The sequence below is a fragment of the Rhinopithecus roxellana genome, chromosome 19, assembly GCF_007565055.1.
Source record: "Rhinopithecus roxellana isolate Shanxi Qingling chromosome 19, ASM756505v1, whole genome shotgun sequence".
Lineage (NCBI taxonomy): Eukaryota > Metazoa > Chordata > Mammalia > Primates > Cercopithecidae > Rhinopithecus > Rhinopithecus roxellana.
Genome location: NC_044567.1, coordinates 79,575,973 through 79,596,096, shown reverse-complemented (window position 1 = coordinate 79,596,096; position 20,124 = coordinate 79,575,973). Strand labels below are relative to the sequence as shown.

The 20,124-nt window shown below is 43.6% G+C and overlaps 1 protein-coding gene across 1 annotated transcript in view; it reads right to left on the bottom strand.

Annotated features, from left to right (window-relative positions):
* Nucleotides 1-17,872, bottom strand: part of PRKCA (protein kinase C alpha) — a 518,814-nt gene extending 500,942 nt beyond the window's left edge. Inside the window, exons 1-2 of the mRNA XM_010379985.2 lie at nucleotides 17,420-17,872; nucleotides 14,317-14,348 (exon numbers count right to left, since the gene is read on the bottom strand). Of these exons, the coding sequence (XP_010378287.1) occupies nucleotides 14,317-14,348; nucleotides 17,420-17,592 (205 nt within the window). The 5' untranslated portion in view covers nucleotides 17,593-17,872. The remainder of the gene's footprint in view (nucleotides 1-14,316; nucleotides 14,349-17,419) is intronic.
* Between the last annotated feature and the right edge of the window lie 2,252 nt (nucleotides 17,873-20,124).

Here is a 20,124-nt window from a genome sequence, read left to right as displayed (position 1 = left end):
GTCAAAATTAAAATCACAAATGCTTTACATTTTCCAGAATTTACTTTAAATAAAACATATAACATCTAGAAGAGCATTAGCAATATACCTCAATTGTCATATTACTCAGAAAATTAAACTAAAAAGCCCAGAGCCCCTAAATTATCCTTCCACAACATTTCATTAGATTCATGGTAGACCACCACGGCAGACCACCATGGCAAGTCTTTTACTGGGTGGGTGTGGAGGGGACAGGGTCTCGCTCTGTCACCCAGGCTAAAGTGCAGTGGCACAATCTTGGCTCACTGCAGCCTCGACCACCGGGCTCAAGCAATCCTCCCACTTCCAAAGTAGCTGGGACTACAGGCTAATAAAAATTAGCCTTGCTAATTTTCATATTTTTTGGTAGAGACAGGTTTCTGCCATGTTGCTCAGGCTGGTCTAAAACTCATGAATTCAAGCAATCTGCCCACGTAGGCCTCCCAAAGTCCTGGGATTACAGGCATGAGTCACTGCACCCAATCACCATGACAAGTATTTTGTCTTTTTTTTTTTTTTTTGAGACCAAGTCTCGCTCTGTCACCCAGGCTGGAGTGCAATGGTGTGATCTTGGCTCACTGCAACCTCCGCATCCTGGGTTCAAGCAATTCTCCTGCCTCAGCCTCCCAAGTAACTGGGATTATAGGCACCTGCCACCATGCCCGGCTAATTTTGTATTCTTAGTGGAGACAAGGTTTCACCATATTGGCCAGGCTAGTCTCGCACTACTGACCTCAAACAATCTGCCCACCTCGGCCTCCCAAAGCGCTGGGATTATAGGCGTGAGCCACTGTGTCCAATTCACCATGACATGTCTTAAGCATACCAACTATTCCTGCTCCAGCCCAATAACTCAGCTTTATAACATATGATGTGAAAGCTAATCTGCATCACATAGACACCAATGCAGCTCAATACCAGCATGTGCTATGGTGCCTGGTTGTACAAAACAAGTAAAAAAGAAAAAAAAGGATAATGAACGGTGCCTATCAGTCATTATCCCTAAACTTGAATTTGCACCTAAAAATTAAATAAAAGTCATTCCTCCGTGTTTCTAAACTGTTTATAATTAATGGTCGTTTCAATTTTAAAGTCACAGATATGTGATATAGAGAAACAAAGCCCCATTTTTTAATTAAAACAGAAGAATTCTCGAGAAGTTTTCCATATTAATGTGCTATTCAGATTGAGGAAACTAATGTGAAACCAAAGGAACAAGTCACTTGAGTATTAAACAAATTTGGCATATGATAAAATTAGGTTCACTAAAAAGAAACTTCCGAAGTATTGGCAGGCAAATTACTCATAATACCATCATCTCATTTTGTAACCCACCTATTACATTTTAAGTCATCATGTACAACTTTTCACAACTATAACAGCATTAAGAAAAACATCTTCCTATTTAGAACTTAACAGTCATGTTTTAAGCTATTTTCTACATTGTAAATACTTAAGAATCAAGTTAAAATATTTTAAATTTCTTTAAAACGAGTAATCTCCCATTTTCACATTTTAGGGCCGTTCATTCACGGAGGATGTACAGTTGCATGAATTCAACAGAAGGAGGAAAATTATTTAAGCTAGCGTACAGCCATTTAACTTCAACACAAATCTAAAACGAAGCTAATGGAAGTCTTTACAACTGTGAGCCAAGCTTTCTAAGCCAGTGAGAGTTTTATTCCAATTACCACAAACAGCACCACAAATCATTCTTTATTAGAAACCTAAGAGAAGGAAAAAATGAAGAGATAAGTTGAGAAAAAGGGATTGGCTACTTATCTGTACAGCTTCAGCAACTAAAAACACTACTGCAGTGGAAACAGACATTCAGTAAATCTGCCTGATTTCAAATTACAGCTTCCCAATTCACCAGTCACACATGAGGGCAGCCTACCTAGCTTCTGTTCCAGCACCCCTTCCACCCATGCGGTGGTGGTACACCGTAAGTTCACAGTAGCATGGTAGTAGTATCATGTAAACTTGTATTTCTCAAATCTGAATCTCAGATGAAAACTTATCTTACACTCCAAATAGGATACCAGTACACTGCAGCACCCCTTTCCTTTCCTTACCAAGGTTTCTGATCATGGTGAAAACACATCAGCCCAAGGTTAGCCCATGGAGAGAGGAGGAATAAACTACGGATCATGAGCCAGAAATTCTGACTGAATAAATCAGTAGACAGTTTCTAAAATAGAAAGTGTTGCTGATTTTTAATATGTAAATGTTTTAATTCTTTATTTTCCCCTTATTAATACATATATCTAGTATAACTGAGTATCTCATCTCCAGTCACAATTTCCATGCGGTAAGACCCTGGACTCCCAACAGGATGCTATAATCAATCATCAATATTGCCAGCTTCCTTATAGCAGAGAGATGAGCAGAAAGAAGTGTCAAAGTACCACACGTTTTAAACCAGGGGTGTCCAATCTTTGGCTTCCCTGGGCCATACTGGAACTGTCTTGGGCCACATATAAAATAACACTAACGATAGCTGATAAGCTTTCCAAACAAATAAACATTTTTAAATGCATAATTTTTAAAGAAAGTTTTCAAGTTTGTGTTGGGCCACATTCAAAGCCATCCTGGGCTGCATATGGCCCACTGGTTGAACAAGCTTGTTTTTTTTTTTTTTTTTTTTTTTTTTTTTTTTGAGGCGGAGTCTCGCTCTGTCGCCCAGGCTGGAGTACAGTGGCCGGATCTCAGCTCACTGCAAGCTCCGCCTCCCGGGTTTACGCCATTCTCCTGCCTCAGCCTCCCGAGTAGCTGGGACTGCAGGCGCCTGCCACCTCGCCCGGCTAGTTTTTTTTTTTTTTTTTTGTATTTTTTAGTAGAGACGGGGTTTCACCATGTTAGCCAGGATGGTCTCGATCTCCTGACCTCGTGATCCGCCCGTCTCGGCCTCCCAAAGTGCTGGGATTACAGGCTTGAGCCACCGCGCCCGGCCTGAACAAGCTTGTTTTAAACTCAGGAAGTTATTTTCCAAGCTTCAGTACAATGTATCTTCTACATGTAGATACAGTAATCTCTGTATTTGTAACTTTGTTCTGAAAATGGTGACATGGAAACAAAGATACAAGAGGAAACAATGTATTTAATAAATAGTCAGTATGTGGCAAACGTGAAGCAGCTCCCCACATATTTTTCTTTTTGTTTTTTTTTTTGTTTGTTTTTTTTTTTGAGACGGAGTCTCGCTCTGTCGCCCAGGCTGGAGTGCAGTGGCCGGATCTCAGCTCACTGCAAGCTCCGCCTCCCGGGTTCACGCCATTTTCCTGCCTCAGCCTCCCGAGTAGCAGGAGTGACTACCGGCGCCCGCCACCTCGCCCGGCTAGTTTTTTGTATTTTTTTAGTAGAGACGGGGTTTCACCGTGTTAGCCCGGATGGTCTCGATCTCCTGACCTCGTGATCCGCCCGTCTCGGCCTCCCAAAGTGCTGGGATTATCTGTTCTTCCTCTCGGAGGTCAGCGGGGGCAACATCTCAAAAAAGATGGGCTCTCCCAGTCTACTGCTCCCTGAACGTGAGTCACTCTCATCCCTCTCTCATGTATGCCATTCCCTTACCTTAGAAGGGCTTCCTTCATTTTCCTAATCAAAGGAAATTCTAGCAACCTACAAAGCCCAAAACAAAAGCCATCTCCTAATGAGCTCAAAAAATATCTCCTTCCTTCCCACATGCTTCAAAAACTGTTATTTCATTCAGACTAAGATGTAATATAATGTACATGATGTACTGTTATAATGTGTTGTTTTCATATATGTCTTCTGTCCCACGCCCTGCAGGATCTGGCATGACATAGACTAACCAGAGTCCATCTATGGGGCCATAACCTCCCACTTCAGGCAGGAAGCACACTAAGTGTTACTGAATTGAAAAAATGCTTCCCACTGGGCGCGGTGGCTCATGCCTGCAATCCCAGCACTTTGGGAGGCCGAGTTAGGTGGATCACCTAAGGTCAGGAGTTCCACACCAGCCTGGCCAACACGGTGAAACCCCATCTCTACTAAAAATACAAAAATTAGCCGGGCATCGTGGCACATGCCTGTAATCCCAGCTACTCGGAAGGCTGAGGCAGGAGAATTGCTTGAACCTGAGAGACGGAGGTTGCGGTGAGTCGAGATCACGCTACTGCACTCCAGTCTGGGCGACAGAGCAAGACTCCGTCTCAAAAAAAAAAAAGAAAAAATGCTTCATTCTTTAATACCTAGACATTCGAGTTAATGGCGTGATTTAAATGTGACAAAACTTCAAGAAAAAGAGCACTGAGAAGCAGCAGAACACCTGGCTTAACGGCATGGCATCTGGACTCATACTGCCCAGGTCTGAATCCCAGCCCCACCATTTTCTAACTATTTGACTGTGGACAAATTACTAAACCTCCCTGTGCCTCAGTGCCTGTTTCCTCATCTGTAAAACAGGAATCACAACACAGCCTCTCTCTTCAGAATTGTTGTGGGGATCAAATGAGTTAAAAGTGAGTGCTTACAACAGTGTATACAGTAAGTGCTATCTGGGTGCTGGGTATCAATTGTGTTTCAAGTATAAGAAAACCCTTATGTCATAAACTTCGTGCACAACCATACTCGAGCTAGTGTGTGTGCATGTGTATGTATTACACGAGCTAGGTGTGTGCATATATACACACACACATATATACATACATATACACACATATATATACATATATACACATATATACATGTATACATATATATATCTCACTATACAGTAAAATTCTATCGTAGAGATTAACTCAAAACTAGATGGTAAAACCATGAGTTAATCTCCACGGTAGAATTTTCCTCTCAATTCAACTGTTAACTGGACCCTCGCTGACCCATCCCCTCAAACTTGAGGAAGTCTGTCCAAGTCAGAGCTAAACTTATTTATAAGCACATCTTCAAGTCTCATATTTACACCCTTATGGTTTATTTCCTAACTACCTACCGGAGTCACCCTGGACAGGACAGAAGGATCTACTATTTCTGAAAATACCAAGAATAGAAATGTATAGATACTGGAGGGGGAACAGCAAGTGAAGGCATTAAAGATACATTGCCCTCATGCTAATCTTACTTTATGGACTTGCTCTTAAATAATTCTTATCATTGTGCTGGCAATTAATCAAATCATTCCCTTCCGTTCCATTCTTGATAGAAATCTATTTCCAGAAACCATTTTCCCTTTTGTATAATTTAGTAAAGAGTTTAATGCAGTTATAGCAATTTCTACTAGACACAGCCAACACTGAAATGGCCACGCCTTAAGTTGAGTATGAGATTTCAGTTTGGGTGGAAACAAGACCTGAAATAAAGGGTCTGCCATGGAAATTTTGACAGACTGATGAGGACAGTGAAACCTTAATTTTATGTCACCAAGAAATCTTTCATAATGGCATCATTCTTTCCTCTCCTAATATAAATCCAGGCTTCATTCATACCAAAAGTTTCCACTTGGCTCTGAAGAATGTTTTCTGCAGAACCGTTAGAATCTGAGCCCATGACACGCCCCACCAGCCTGGTTAAGTACTTTAGCTCTATTTCTAAGATGGGGATAACATCCTGTTATGGGGTGCTTTAGGAATGAAAGCATATAAAACATGAAAGTTAGATGTCTGACATAATGCAGCATTGAATACATACTCATTTTCTTTCCTTTCAATTGAATAAAATCTTCAAAGTGATTCTAATCACCGTTATAATCTGTGATGATAAACATAATCACAGCTGTTTCACTCCAAAGCTGCCACTGCCATCCCTGTACATTTACTTGCATATTAAGGCACAAAAACCTTTATTATTTGTATTAAGGCACAAAAAAATGTATTAAGGCACAAAACCTTTCAGGTACAAAAATTTAAAAAATAACAGAATCAGTGAAGTTGAGCTACTACTCCCTCTGGAGCATGATGATTTCAGCTCCAGTTATTAGCAATCTCAAAGTAAAACAGAACATTTAAATAACTATACCAAACAAGTACTAAAAGTTGGTTTTACTTTCTCACCCTGTGCCCAAGATATCTTCCCTCTCCTGCTATAGCCCATAATACACTCTTGTTTTATTTGTGCAATAAGATTTATTCTTGATGCTTGGATACTCTTCTAAAGACAGAAAGAAGACACATTAAGTGGTTTATTTCTACAGTGTTAATGTGTTAGGTTTAGCCATTACATATGTTAACTTATTATACACATAAACGTAGAATTTTCTGCTCCCTCTTTGGAATAAGTATGCTTAGCTTCAGAAAGTACTTTTTCTTTAATGATCCTAAGATTTTAGTTGGCATAACTTTGGATTATAAGCTTGCTTTAAAAAAATACAGAAAAGGTAGCCAGGCAGAAGTCACTGTGATCTTTCTGGTTATGAATGTTTGCTTCACATCTCTTAATATTTATATAATCACACACCCAACAAATATTTACATAGTATCTACTGAGTGTCAGGCACCACATTACACACTGGAGACACAAAAAGAAAGAAGACTCGGTCCTTGTACTCAAAACTGGCAGAGGAAACAGAAGTACAGAGGTGATATAGCGTGAAGGCCCTATGACAGGAAGGGTGGGGTGCGGGGGCTCATGCCTGTAATCCCAGCACTTTGGGATGTGGAGGCAGGCAGATCACTTAAGGTTAGGAGTTCGAGACTAGCCTGACCAACATGGCGACACCCTGTCTCTACTAAAAATACAAAACTTAGCTGGGTGTTATGGTATGTGCCTGTAATCCCAGCTACTCAGGAGGCTGAGGCATGAGAACTGCTTGAGCCCAGGAGGCAAAGGTTGCAATGAGCCAAGACTGTGCCACTGCACACTCCAGCCTAGGTGACAGAGTGACACTCTGTCTCAAAAAAAAAAAAAAAAAAAAAAAAAAAAAAAAAAAGGTCCTATAATAGGAAGAACATGTAGAATAGCAGGACAATTGGGAAAGACCAGAGCTAAACCTTAGACTAAGACTTAACAGGTGAAACAGGTATCATCTGGGCAAAGGGGGTTGAGGAAAGAACTGAAGCCAGCACTTTCTGGGAAACCGCAACTTACTCACAATGACCCAGGGATGGGAAGAAGGAAAGCATCATTCTTTTTTTTCTTCCCTTAAACACCAAGTTTCATTCTTATAGAAGGAATAGAAACCACCACCCTGCTCAGATGAGCCAATGGAAATATCTTCTCTGAACCAGGCCTTCAAACAAAATATCAAAGGGGAAGAGTAGCTGATTTTTTTTTTTTTTTTTTTTTTTTTGAGATGGAGTAAGTCAGTCTGAAGAGGTCAGGCAGGAGACTTGAAGAGTCTTCCAATGTCTTGCTAAGGAGTTGGACTTATCCTGATAGGGCAGCTGTGAAACTAATGCTATTTGGAAACGGAATACTCTGACTCTTCATGAAGAAAAACAACTGAGCAAGTGAGGGGTTAATTTGTCTAAAAACTTAAATTTCAATAGTATCATCGAGGAGAGTGAAATACTCAGAGGGCAGGACACCACCAAAAAATTTAAAGAAAAAGAAACTCCGGTTGCGCACAGTGGCTCACACCTGTAATCCCAGCACTTTGGGAGGCTGAAGCAGGAGGATCACCTAACGTCAGGAGTTCAAGACCAGCCTGGCCAATATGGTGAAACCCCGTCTCTACCAAAAATACAAAAATTAGCTGGGGATGGTGGCATGCACCTGTAATCCCAGCTATTCAGGAGGCTGACGCAGAAGAATTGCTTGAACCCACGAGGCAGAGGTTGCAGTGAGCCAAAGTTGCGCCACTGCACCCCAGCCTGGGCGACAAGAGCAAGACTCCATCTCAAAAAAATAAAATAATATAAAGAAAAGGAAACTCAAACATCAGATGTATCTGCAAAAGTAAACATTTATTTGGCTTTTACTGCCTATGAGGATAAATAGCCACTCCATATGCTACAGCCCCAGCTTCTGATGGCGGGGGTAGGATTGATGTGTGAATAAATTAACAAAACACTTTCAGTTACCATGTAAAGTCAAAGTAGCAATTTAGAAAGTCATTAATCAAATCATTTTATAACAAGTATATAGCACCAAAAGGGAACACCCAATGCTAGTTTTATCTAAGCGTCCCTACTTCTAAGTATTAACACATTTTTACAGAGGAAAACCACTGTTGAAAAGAAAAACAGGGTTTTCAGCCCTTGGTACCTCAGTTTTTATTGGTTACCCATCCCCAAATTGTAAGTTACTTTAATTATAGATGAACTCTTGAAGGTTTAGTTCCAAAAAGATAGAATCCATGGAAGACTGAGTGTAATTTGAAACCTAGAGGTTTTGTAGTAATGCCAGGTCAAAACATTATCTCAGCCTCAAAGATGAAATGGCCAATAATGCCTGAATACAGAGAAAAGTGGTGGAGGTGGACAGTTAGAACTGCCTTTCTGTGCTTGAGTGCAGTGGCTCATGCCTGTCATCCCAGCACTTTGGAAGGTTGAGGCAATCGAATTGCTTGAGCCCAGAACTTTAAGACCAGGCTGGGCAACACGGCAAAACACCATTGCTACAAAAAATACAAAAAGTAGCTGGGCATGGTGGTGTGGCACCCATGATCTGAGCTACTTGGGAAGCTGACGTGGGAGGATCACTTGAGCCTGGGAGGTCGAAGTTGCAATCAAGTGTTATTGTGCCACTTCACTCCAGCCTGGGCGACAGAGTGAGACCCTCTCTCAAAAAACAAAACCAAACAACCAAAAAAAAAAAAACAAAACACCCCTCTTGAAGACAGAATAATGGAAAACCCTGGCTTTGAAACCCATAACTTTGAAAACCAGCGGGCAGCCACAGGCCACACAGTGTAAGCAGTGGTCAGTGCAGTACGTAGGGAGGACAGATCCCCTGCTCAAGTTGGCCAACCTCATGGTTCTGCCCAACTCGGACTTCAGTCTCCTATCTCCTGGTACTTGGTGTCCACACAACTCAGCTCTCAGAACACCGTGGCAGATGAAGACAACTGCGCATCCCTTTTCTGAAAGGCTGATGACTCAATCACTACTGCCCCCTTTCTGTTTAAAGACCACCTTCCTAAAGTAGTTTTGTTTTCTAGAATCTTTCAGTTCACACAGCCAAGAGGAGAATCATTCTTTTTTTTCTTCCCTTAAACACCAAGTTTCATTCTTATAGAAGGAATAGAAACCACCACCCTGCTCAGATGAGCCAATGGAAATATCTTCTCTGAACCAGGCCTTCAAACAAAATATCAAAGGGGAAGAGTAGCTGATTTTTTTTTTTTTTGAGATGGAGTCTCGCTCGACATCCAGGCTGGAGTGCAGTGGCACGATCTTGGCTCACTGCAAGCTCCGCCTCCCGGGTTCACGCCCTTCTCCTGTCTCAGCCTCCCGAGTGGCTGGGACTACAGGCGCCCACAACCACGCCCGGCTAATTTTTTGTATTTTTAGCAGAGATGGGGTTTCACCGTGTTAGCCAGGATGGTCTCAATCTCCTGACCTCGTGATCCGCCCGCCTCAGCCTCCCAAAGTGCTGGGATTACAGGCGTGAACCACCGTGCCCAGCAGAGTAGCTGATTTTTTAACCCTTAACACTGAAAAATGCAGAGCTTCGGCTGTAGTCACAGACGAAGTACAGTATGTGTTGTGTTCTTAGCAGGGAAATGACTCAAGATTCAAAACAACTTCTTAGTGGCATCATTGAAAGCACAAAAATGTGAATTATTTCCCAGCAGACCACTCAAAATCCAGTGATGATCATTCAGGGACAACAGGCTCCTGTTGGTCATGGTTATTGGCAGAGCTTAATTCTCATGCTGTCTCTTATGCTTCCTCAAAGAGCCTGGGTTTGTAGTACATTTTAATGTGTGATATTAAAAGACAAAGAATAGCAAAAAAAAAAAAAAAAAAAAAAAAAATTAGGGAAAACAAGGGGAGGTTAGGCAGATGTAACAAACTATGTAACTGTTTGGCATTTGAAATAAGCAGGTCCCATTTTGAGAGGCTGTTTCTACCACTGTAATTAGAGAAGTGCATGGGTGTTGCTCCACCTAAGGAGGGGGATAAAATGGAGTTGGCTTTCCCTTTTCCAGTACTGAAAGCAGTAGATAACACTGTTTCAGCTCCACTGCCCCAGAGGAAGAGTGCATTTGAGCAGTAGAGTGGATTGCTCTGTTCTCTGTGACTCTGGAAGTAGCCAGTGCAAGACAGAAACTACCAACTGGAAACAGACCTTCCAGACTTGACATTCAACTTCATCAATGTTCATACCACACAAATCTACTCCCCTGTCATCTTCTCCTTTATCTGAGACAGGAGAAAACATGGGCAAGGACTAGATCTCTGCTAGTCTTATGGAGATGAAAGGAGTGCTAGGAATACATCAAGCAAAAAACATTCAGCCAAAAATAAGAAGGCAACTCCAAGTCATGTAAAAAGGGTCACTTCAGAGCTGCGAAGGAACACGCTTGTCTTTATCTCTGAGGACCTTAAGAAAAGTATTTCCTACTTGGAAATCTACTACACATTCATCTTTCTCCTCCCCAGAAGAATGGCCCTTGGTTTCACCATTTCAGGCAGCAAATTCTGAAAATGGTTTCTTGTGTTACTTGCCCTGGTAATATCCGTTTTCAGGGTTGCACACCTATACTGCAACGTAAAGAAGAATGGTACAGAGTCCATGAAGGGAAAAGGGGAATAAGCCAATAAGTCTGTCTCCAGAGAAACGTCCTTCTCTTCCTCAAGATACAACCTAAATGAAAGTAGAAATAACCGTAGTGTTTCACACGCTTGTAAAATGCCACTCTCTAAACGGCATAAATTACAAACTCAGTTTTAAGGACTAAAACTCACTTATTTCTTTAGTCTTCAAATACCTACTCATCATTTACTAAGTAAAATGAAGATAAATATTTTGGATCTAAAGCTATATTACTTACTGCATGAATATGTGAGTCACCGGGAGCATACACACCTCTCTAGTTAAAGAAAGGAAGAAAAACTATGCTTGCTGCAGATATTTTACCTACTAACCAAAGCAACACACTACATACTAGTAGATAGAAAGCAGTGCCTCATCGTGTAAAAGTACTCTGATGTATGAGGAATACAAAAAGCAGTTTCAAACTCCAGCTGTCATTTCCAGAGGGTGTGTTGCCAAAGGTATGAGTGAGAATGAGTTATTCTCCCGCAGAAGAATGATGCTCTATCAAACAAAACCAAGAAAATAAAAAAATGAGTGCATTAAAAGAAAACTTAAACACTCTACAATGGTCAGATGATAATGGAAAGATTAATTTTGAGGTAAGAGCCAAAACAGAAAATGCTAGATAACTATATTTGTGGGATTAAAAGCATCATCCCAAGGTAACACATCCTTCTTAATTAAGTTACAACAAACAACAAAATATAATGGACTAGCATATGCCTACTAGAAGTCAAATATAAAGGAGACGCAGTAAACAAAATATAACAAGCAGACAGCATGTTACAAATAAATGTATACTATTGGAAAAAGTTTCTGTGAACTATAATTTGTAAATGCAGTAGGGTAATTCATTATTTAAAGAGATCTGAGGTTAAATTCTTCACCAAAGCAAAGCACTATATAGAAAGCACATAGTCACTTCTCTAATTTATCTAGTTTGTAAATCCAGAGCTTCAAATATTACGTAAAGTAAGGCAATTCACACAACACAAATGGCTAAAACACATTTGAAAAAAAAATGTTCACTCACCCAGAATGCAGGAGATGGAAATCTAAAAGAGGGGCCCCTTTTCACCTACCAGATTGGTAAAATATGTAAAAGATGTACATTATCTAATATCTTCACTGGTAAAACTGAAGGGGCAGTCCCATTAACACACAAAAAAAAAATGTGCACTGGAACTCTTTTGACGAGTAATTTAGCAGTACCCATTAACATTTAAGATGCACACATACACACTTCTGACTATCTATTGTAGAAATACCTATACTAGTGTCCAATAATGCTCTTGACAAAGGTATTTGTACTAGTAGTAACTGAGTCCCAAAATACCCCTCAATAGAGGAATGGGTGAATAAATTGGATACATCCACACATGCAGCCACTAAGCAGAGTAAGGCAGAACTGATGCTTTGATGTGGAAGAATATCCACCATCTACTGCTGAGTGAAAAAAGCAAGTTGCAAAGTGGTATAAAACGTTGATCTCCTTTTAAAAACTAAGTATGTGTGAGTGAGTGAATGAATGGTTGTCTCAAACAGAAGCTATCCTTGGAGGTGGGAAAAGAGAATGGAATCAATTTCACTTTTTATTTTATACAGTTTGAAATGTTTATGGGTTTCACTTTTATAATTTAGGTAAAAGGGAGTTACGCTGCCATGAGACTATTAATCTGCTAATCCACTAAAAGTTCCAGAGACGCTCTGGGGCAAACCATGTAAAACCCCCTGGAGCCTAGTAATATGGCCACTGGGATTTCCACAACAGAATCTGCTCAGATGAGCAGGTCTAAGAGGAACCAACCTTATTCTAATCAACCTTACTTTTTATTTATGCAGAAAATGATAAAAGTTTTAGAACAAGATAACCACTTTCTCCCAGACAAGTAGTACTGAGAAGATTCAGTACAAAAATTTTCTTATAGATTTATATAAGTCCCCACCCAAACCAAAAATATCACCAAAAATAACAGATGTCATCACATTGGCCCAGAATCTTACATCTTTAAACTCCCTAAAGTCATGTTCAAGCCTAGGCTCAAATCTCACCTACAAAGTTCAGGCCCACAACTTTGAGAACTAGAAAGAGCTACATTTTCCTTTCATCTTTTGTAGAGACTGGTATAACACATCTTTCTCTTTATTCTCTTTAAAAGGAATATTCCTTGATTTTCAAATGTAACTCTGAAAATGATATACTCAGTAGGGGTTTTAAGCACATCTTGGAGAAAGATGTGCTTGGAGAAAGGTAGAATATTAAATGAATAATCATACCATAAAATACTCCCATCTAAAATATGTTTAGAAAATGTATATAAGAGCCGAGCGCGGTGGCTCAAGCCTGTAATCCCAGCACTTTGGGAGGCCGAGACGGGCGGATCACGAGGTCAGGAGATCGAGACCATCCTGGCGAACACGGTGAAACCCCATCTCTACTAAAAAAATAATACAAAAAACTAGCCGGGCGAGGTGGCGGGCGCCTGTAATCCCAGCTACTCGGGAGGCTGAGGCAGGAGAATGGCGGGAATCCGGGAGGCGGAGCTTGCAGTGAGCTGAGATCTGGCCACTGCACTCCAGCCTGGGCGACAGAGCCAGACTCCGTCTCAAAAAAAAAAAAAAAAAAAAAGAAAATGTATATAAGAAACAAGTTCACAAATTTGAAGAAGTTTTTAAAAGGCAACCAATTTACTAGCTAGCACAACCTCAAAGTTGTAAGAAAGTACACAGTGCCTTTCTCTCTAATGCACTTAATATTAAACAGTGTTAGGATAATATTTTCCAGGCTAGAATGTACTTTCTGCTTGCCCTAATAATAAATCTATGCCCAGATGGGAAATGGAACCAGAACTAAATAAACACAACACAGACAATGAGCAGGAGAGCCAGAAAAGTTAGCTAATGAGGCTGTGATGCCTTCTCGATCTATAAAGTGGGTTTCTTCAAAAAGGAAAAGTCAAACCAAATAGAATGGAGAGTACAAAAAGTTAGATATTTGATGTGTGTGGAATATAATTACAGATCAGAGGGGGAAGCAAATGGATTCCTTTCTGTATGTGATGGCTGGTATCACGTGTTGTCAGATATATAAGCTTAAAGAAAAGCATGCCACGTAGTCAAACCATAGAAATCAGTCATCATCAAGTCATCGAAAAAACTTTAAAACATGCAAACTTTGTTCTGGATAACAACTGGTAATCTAAACAAAACAAACCCTTACTAGAATGAAATGTGGCCTAAAATTAGATGCAGTGAGTCCAACTCCAATACATAAGTAAAAGCGATGAAGAATAAAAACAAAGAGGAAGAACAAGGAAGAAAAGCCACTTGAATACAAAGTGATTCCATTTTTTTCTCAACACCCACACAAAGACAGCAGTTTCTGACAAGAATGTTCTCGGCAAAAAATAAAATTACAGGAAGGCTTTTTTTTTTTCCCCAATGAGAAAAAGGCAGCTCTATATGCAGATTAGTAGGCTCAAATTATTTAAGGGCCAAATTTACAGCCCTCATATTTCAAAAATATTATCTAAATAACCTTTTTTTCATTGGAAAGAAAAGATGACTCGAAATACTGTTCTTGTTTGGAATGCTTATTTCATGTTGTGCTTGAAAATAAAATCAACAGTGGCAGCTTACCTTGGCACTGGAAGCCCTGTTTCCCAAATCCCCTGAAAAACAAAAACAAAAACAAAATCTCTTAACATATTTTGTGTTGGATAGCATATTTTAAACAAGTTATGTGACCAAGTACTCCACTACTAAAGGTTTGTACGTGAAACCCCATGACTTAATAGAAAAAACATACCTAAATATCTAGTCAGATTACTGTGTAAATTCAACCTTGAGGGGAAAAAAAATCTTGCCTATAAAGGATCACTGAACTATTCCAATATATCAAGCTTCTTTCCAATTTTTTATACTATGTTATCGATACTTAAATTTCAACACAAGAACATGACTGTATATTCAAACTTGTTGGCTACAATATTCAAGTAACAAGAGTTTATGGTTAAAATTTTAAAAGGAAGTTACTTAATTTTGTTCCTGAAGATCAAATGAAAATTGGGTTTTTTTCCTCCCTAAAGACAACAAAGTGGGCTTACTTATTATGCATTTGTTTAAAGTATTATGTGTCTAGAAATTGCCAAACGGCATCGCTTTTAACATTTAATTTTGGCTTAAGGAACCAGAACCTAGAAAATATCATTCCTATTGTTTGCATTTGAGATTACCATGATCTAATTTCTACTGAGAACCGACAGCAGTCAAAGCACATACGGAGGGTATTTTGTTCTTGTAAATGACTTTAGAGAATTTACCCTGTAAGCAGAGAACCCTGACATGGACATTCAATTGCAGGTATTGTTCTACTAGGATTAACTGCATTAACATTTCTTCAGAAGGCTGAGCGTCATTACCTCTTGCTTCACAAAGAATGTTTAATGCACAAAGTATTTCACATACTTTTAAAATTAACTTAGAGTCATCCCCCCTCACCAAAAACCATAATTAACTCTAAACATTTCACTTAAAAATATCAGTGATTTAATATTGAAATAAACTTGTAAATCAAGGACCCCGTAGAAACAATAACGAAAGCAAACTGAAAAAGACAATCCCTGCAGATGGTTTCCTGGGACTTCCAATTGGTTCGTTTACAATTAAATGCAGAGAGCTGCAGGGATACTCAGGGGGGCCTTTCTTTTCCACTTCACAAAACTGCTGGTGACCTGAGCGCCTCTTCAGCTCATCAAGGGCTGATCCTTCAAGGGCAACTGATAGTGGAAAGACACTAACTAGCCTCGGTCGGCTGCAAGTCCCTTTCTAACTCTCCCACTTCCTGCAAAAGTCACCAGCAGTCTGTTCCCTTTCAATGGACTCTCACAGTTGACCACCTCCTCTTAACCAAATGCAATATTCTCTTTGCCCTGATGCTTCGAAATTGTATTTTAAATAGCCTTATCTACGATTACCTACTGCTTTGAGCACAATCGCTTCATATGCTGACTAGACAGTGGAAATCATTCATAGAGGTGGCTGTGCTTTTCATAAAAGTGTACTTGGGAGCAGATGTCTAAAAAGGAAAGGAAAAATTAAACACCTTATTAGCACCACGATCATGGGACCTGACCTTTGGGATGTTTTTTCCCAGGTGTGATGGATTCAGACAGAGCCATCCATATTATGTTCACTCTAGTGGCCCAAGATACCTGTGCCACACAGCTGGCTGGTGGCGGGATTCACTCCGTGACTGCCACCCTGGGCAGCTCCCCCTGGCCTAGAAGGGGAGGGAGCCCTAGCCATAGCTGTCTTGTCAGGAACTTGCTACACGACAAAGAAGAGGTAGAAGAGTCAGGGCATCCGGCAACCTAAGAGAAAAACCAAACTACTGCTGCTCTAACTAGAGGACCTAGAGCTCCTTTAGTTCCAGCTTTCTAAACTTTTGTGTGGTGACGGGGAGCTGGGAAGAAGGGTCACACACTTTTGAGAATCAGATGAAAGCTGTAATTCTCACCAGCAAAAAGATTCACAAACACAATTTCACCCAGTTTTACAGGGTTCAGAGACACCTGAAGCCCTTCTATGTATTGATTCTCCATAAGCCCCCAAGAATCCTTCGAGTTAAGAATGCCTGAATTCATTGATTACCTGATCTCTGACACCTCTGGCCCTTATATTATTTTTCTTAAATAAGGCCTCTGTCCTCATCAACAGGGTTACAGGTCTAATCTCGTGTTGACAGGGTCTATTTTAATTTTTTTTGAGACGGAGTATCGCTCTGTCTCGACCAGGCTAGAGTGCAGTGGCCCGATCTCGGCTCACTGCAGCCTCCGCCTCCCGGGTTCAAGCGAGTCTCCTGTCTCAGCCTCCCGAGTAGCTGGGATTACAGGCGTCTGCCACCACGCCCGCAAATTTTGTACTTTTACTAGTACGGGATTTCACCATGTTGGCCAGGTTGGTCTCGAACTCCTGACTTCAAGTGATCCGCCTGCCTCGGCCTCCCAAAGTGCTGGGATTACAGGCGTGAGCCACCGCGCCTGGCCGACAGGGTCTATTTTAAATGAGTCCCTCTGCCCTTGTGCCATTTGCCTGCTCGAACTCTCCCTCCCCCACTGCAAGCTTTCAACAGTTTGTTCTCTCTCTCTCTCTCTCTGCTCACTCAGAAAAGTCAAAGTCTGTCCGTGCCCAGTAGACGCAGCCTACAGTAGGCAGGGGCCCAAGATTCCAGCGCGGTCCAGCCCGATGGGAAGCACAAACACACCCCCCCGAACGCGCCCAGCCTGGCTCGCCAGCAACTTGGACCGCGCAGCGCAATCGCCGCCGCTCCCCCGTTACTCTGGGACGCGTTTCTCCGGGAACCTTCGCTCCTTCGGGCCTCTCCTCCTCCCCTGTCCACTGGGCTCCCACCCCGGCAAGCGGCCGCTCCGCTGGGTGCGTGCCGGTGGGCGCCCCCGGGGAGGTGAGGGGCCCGGCCCGGAGAAGGATCCCCGCCGCCACCGCACGAGGCCAGCCTCCCTCCCGCGCCAGGGGGTGTGTGTGGCGGGACGGCGACGTCCCGGGAGTCCTGCCCGCCGGTGTCAGGGCCGGGAGCGCGTGTCACTCCGGGCGAGAGTTCGGACTCCCGCCGGTTCCAAGTTCTCGGAGTGAGCCAGCCCCGGGGCGGAACCTGCCGGCGCGCCGGGGGCCGGGACCCGGAGGCGGGGAGGAGCGGGGCAGGGGTGCCCGGCCCGGCACCTACCAGATGAAGTCGGTGCAGTGGCTGCAGAAGGTGGGCTGCTTGAAGAAGCGCGCGATGAATTTGTGGTCCTTCACCTCGTGCACGTTCTTCTGCCTCAGCGCCCCTTTGCGGGCGAAGCGGTTGGCCACGTCCTGAGACGCCGTGGAGTCGTTGGCCGGGAAAACGTCAGCCATGGTCCCCCCAACCACCTCTTGCCTCCGCCGGGGAGCTGCGGCCGCGGAGGGCCGGGTGGGCGGGGGCGGCGGCGGAGAGGTGCGGGCTCGGGGCGACCCCCGGCGGGGGGCGCGGGCCGGTGGCCGAGGACGCGGCGAGGGGGCGCGGCGGGGACCGGGGAGAGTCAGGCCGGTGCGGCGCAGAGCGAGAGCGGGAGCCGGAGCCCGAGCCAGAGCCGCTGGCTCGCCCGCTGGCCCCAGGCTCACTGACAGCCCGGCGCCCGGCGCTCGCGCTTCCTACTCGCGGCGGCAGAGGCGGCCCGGAGCGGCGCCGCCCACCGCGCATGCCCCGAGCGCGAGGCGGCGCGCGGACGAGAGCGGCGGGGGCGCGCGGGCCGGGAGCGCGCGGGGGGGCGGCGGCGGCGGCGCCGAGCGGGCCGCGCCGAGTGCGGAGGAGGCAGAGAGCGCCTGGCGGTGCTGGGAAGACTGAACAGGGAGAGGGAGCGGCGGCGGCCCGGGGAGGGCCAGCCCGAGTGGGGATGCGGGGGAGGAGGGCGGGAGTGGCGGGTCCGCGCTCCTCCGCCGCCTTTTTCTTTCCTCCCTTCCTGCTCCCGGCTCTCCTCCCTCTCGCCCTCCTCCGTCTCAGTTCTCCTCCTCTTCTTCCGCTCCTGCTGTCCGGCCTCCTCCTCTCCCCGTCTTCCTCCTCCCACTCCCGCTCTCTCTCTGTCTTGTCGACGGTCTCGGAGTCCTGCGCCGTCCGTGCCGGGCCGAGAGGAGCCCGCGTTCCGGAGTGGGCTCCACGCACAGCCTCTGCCCCGGAGCCTCCCGCCCGGTGCTCACCCAACCCCTGAGCACACGCAACAGGGAGTCCCTTCCCCATCTTCAGGACGCCCGATGTCTCCAGGGCACGACGCCCGTGTGTTAGCAGCCTGTACCAGCTTGAGGTTTCACCTGGCCAAAATGTCGCTTTCATCACGTGTACCCTAAAAGACACAGGCTCTAGACCTTCCTACAGGAGGAAGAGAGCGATTTTTAACTAATTAAGCATTGACCCTTTCCCCTACCGTCTCTTCTTGACCTATACCGTATTTCACCTGCGTGTCGTAGAGACTTTTAATTTGTACGTCAGGGATTTATCACCACGTGGGATGGTTAAAGGACTTGTCTTAGGTATTTATCCCGTTATTCACTGGCCATCAGAACGATGATGTTGATTATCAGGCTTTCTTGATTTTGCAAGTCTAGGGCCTTAATTTAGAAATCATTTTGCATCCCAGGCTAATTATTGCAATACTGTCAGGTGCAGAGTGCAGCCAGTGCATTTGTAAATTACCAAGTAAAACTGCCTGTGAAAGCGTAGCGGGCATGGCTATGCAAAGGACGCAGGTGGGGATGCACCAGCTAATCACTCGCTGAATATTTATCAGGTCTGCCTGGAGGCCGCTAAAATACATAAGGGAAATAATCATTTCTCAGCATTTCATTGGTGTTTTATTTTATTTGCCAGATTCACGAAGTTCCCAAAACGACTTTACGAGCTAAAGACATCAAGAAAGAGAACATGTTTGATCCTTCAGTAATTTTTGGTTAAAAGAAAAAAAACTTTTCTAAAATACTTTCTTAGAGCATATAACATAGGCCAAGTAGCGCTAACATTGTTTTCTTTGAGATTGCCTAATTGTGATGCTTGATGATAGGAATGTCCTTTATATTTTTAACAAATGGAAGCTCTCCTGACTGAACATCAGTGGCGCATGCACTTGACAGATTCATTTACAATCTCTTGAGCCAGTCTTGGTGCTTCAAGAGCTGCACCTGCCTGGTGTTCTATTGTCAGAAATTTCACCACTCATGGTCGCCTCTCGAGTCCAAGGAGGCAAAAAGGGAAGAAGCAAAGAGGAGTGAAGAGCAGGGCTTGTCGGGGAAATAGTCCCAATTCTCCATGAAACAACTAGAAGCATCTCAAGCCATGGTTGTTTCTGCTTTTAAGCAAAGCAGAAATCAAATGGAACATAGTGGAATGAAATAATTTCTTTTCGCATAGTCGTCTTTTATCTAAGGACGGAGGTCCTGGCACATTTTACGAAGGTAAGCTTCTTTCTATGTCCCTGAGGCTTTGATAGGAGGATGGAGAGAGCTGGAGGATGAAGTTGCTGATAGCGTAATCCTGAGCAAAGTCATAGGGAAGACAAGAACAAAATGAGCCCTAGCAGCGGCCTGGGAATCTCCTGTGTATTCCATGGAGTGACTGTCTTAGCTGTCAGTAGATCAGATGGAACAATGTGTCTCTTTTCTTTAAGGTTGTGGCTTTGCATTCTTGCCTCAGTTGTTACTGTTTCTCCTGGTGGGTACGAGGAGGAATGATTAACTGGAAGCAGCTGATTCATAGTTGGGCTGGGCATGAAATCATCACTAGCCTACATCTTAGCTCAGTTGGGGAGAGGGGACTGTGCACCTGGAGTGGGGAATTATCAATTACCAAGTAGTGTAACACTGCCCCTAGCAAGGACTGATGGAAATGTGGACCAGCATTTACTCCTGCAGCCCACCTGA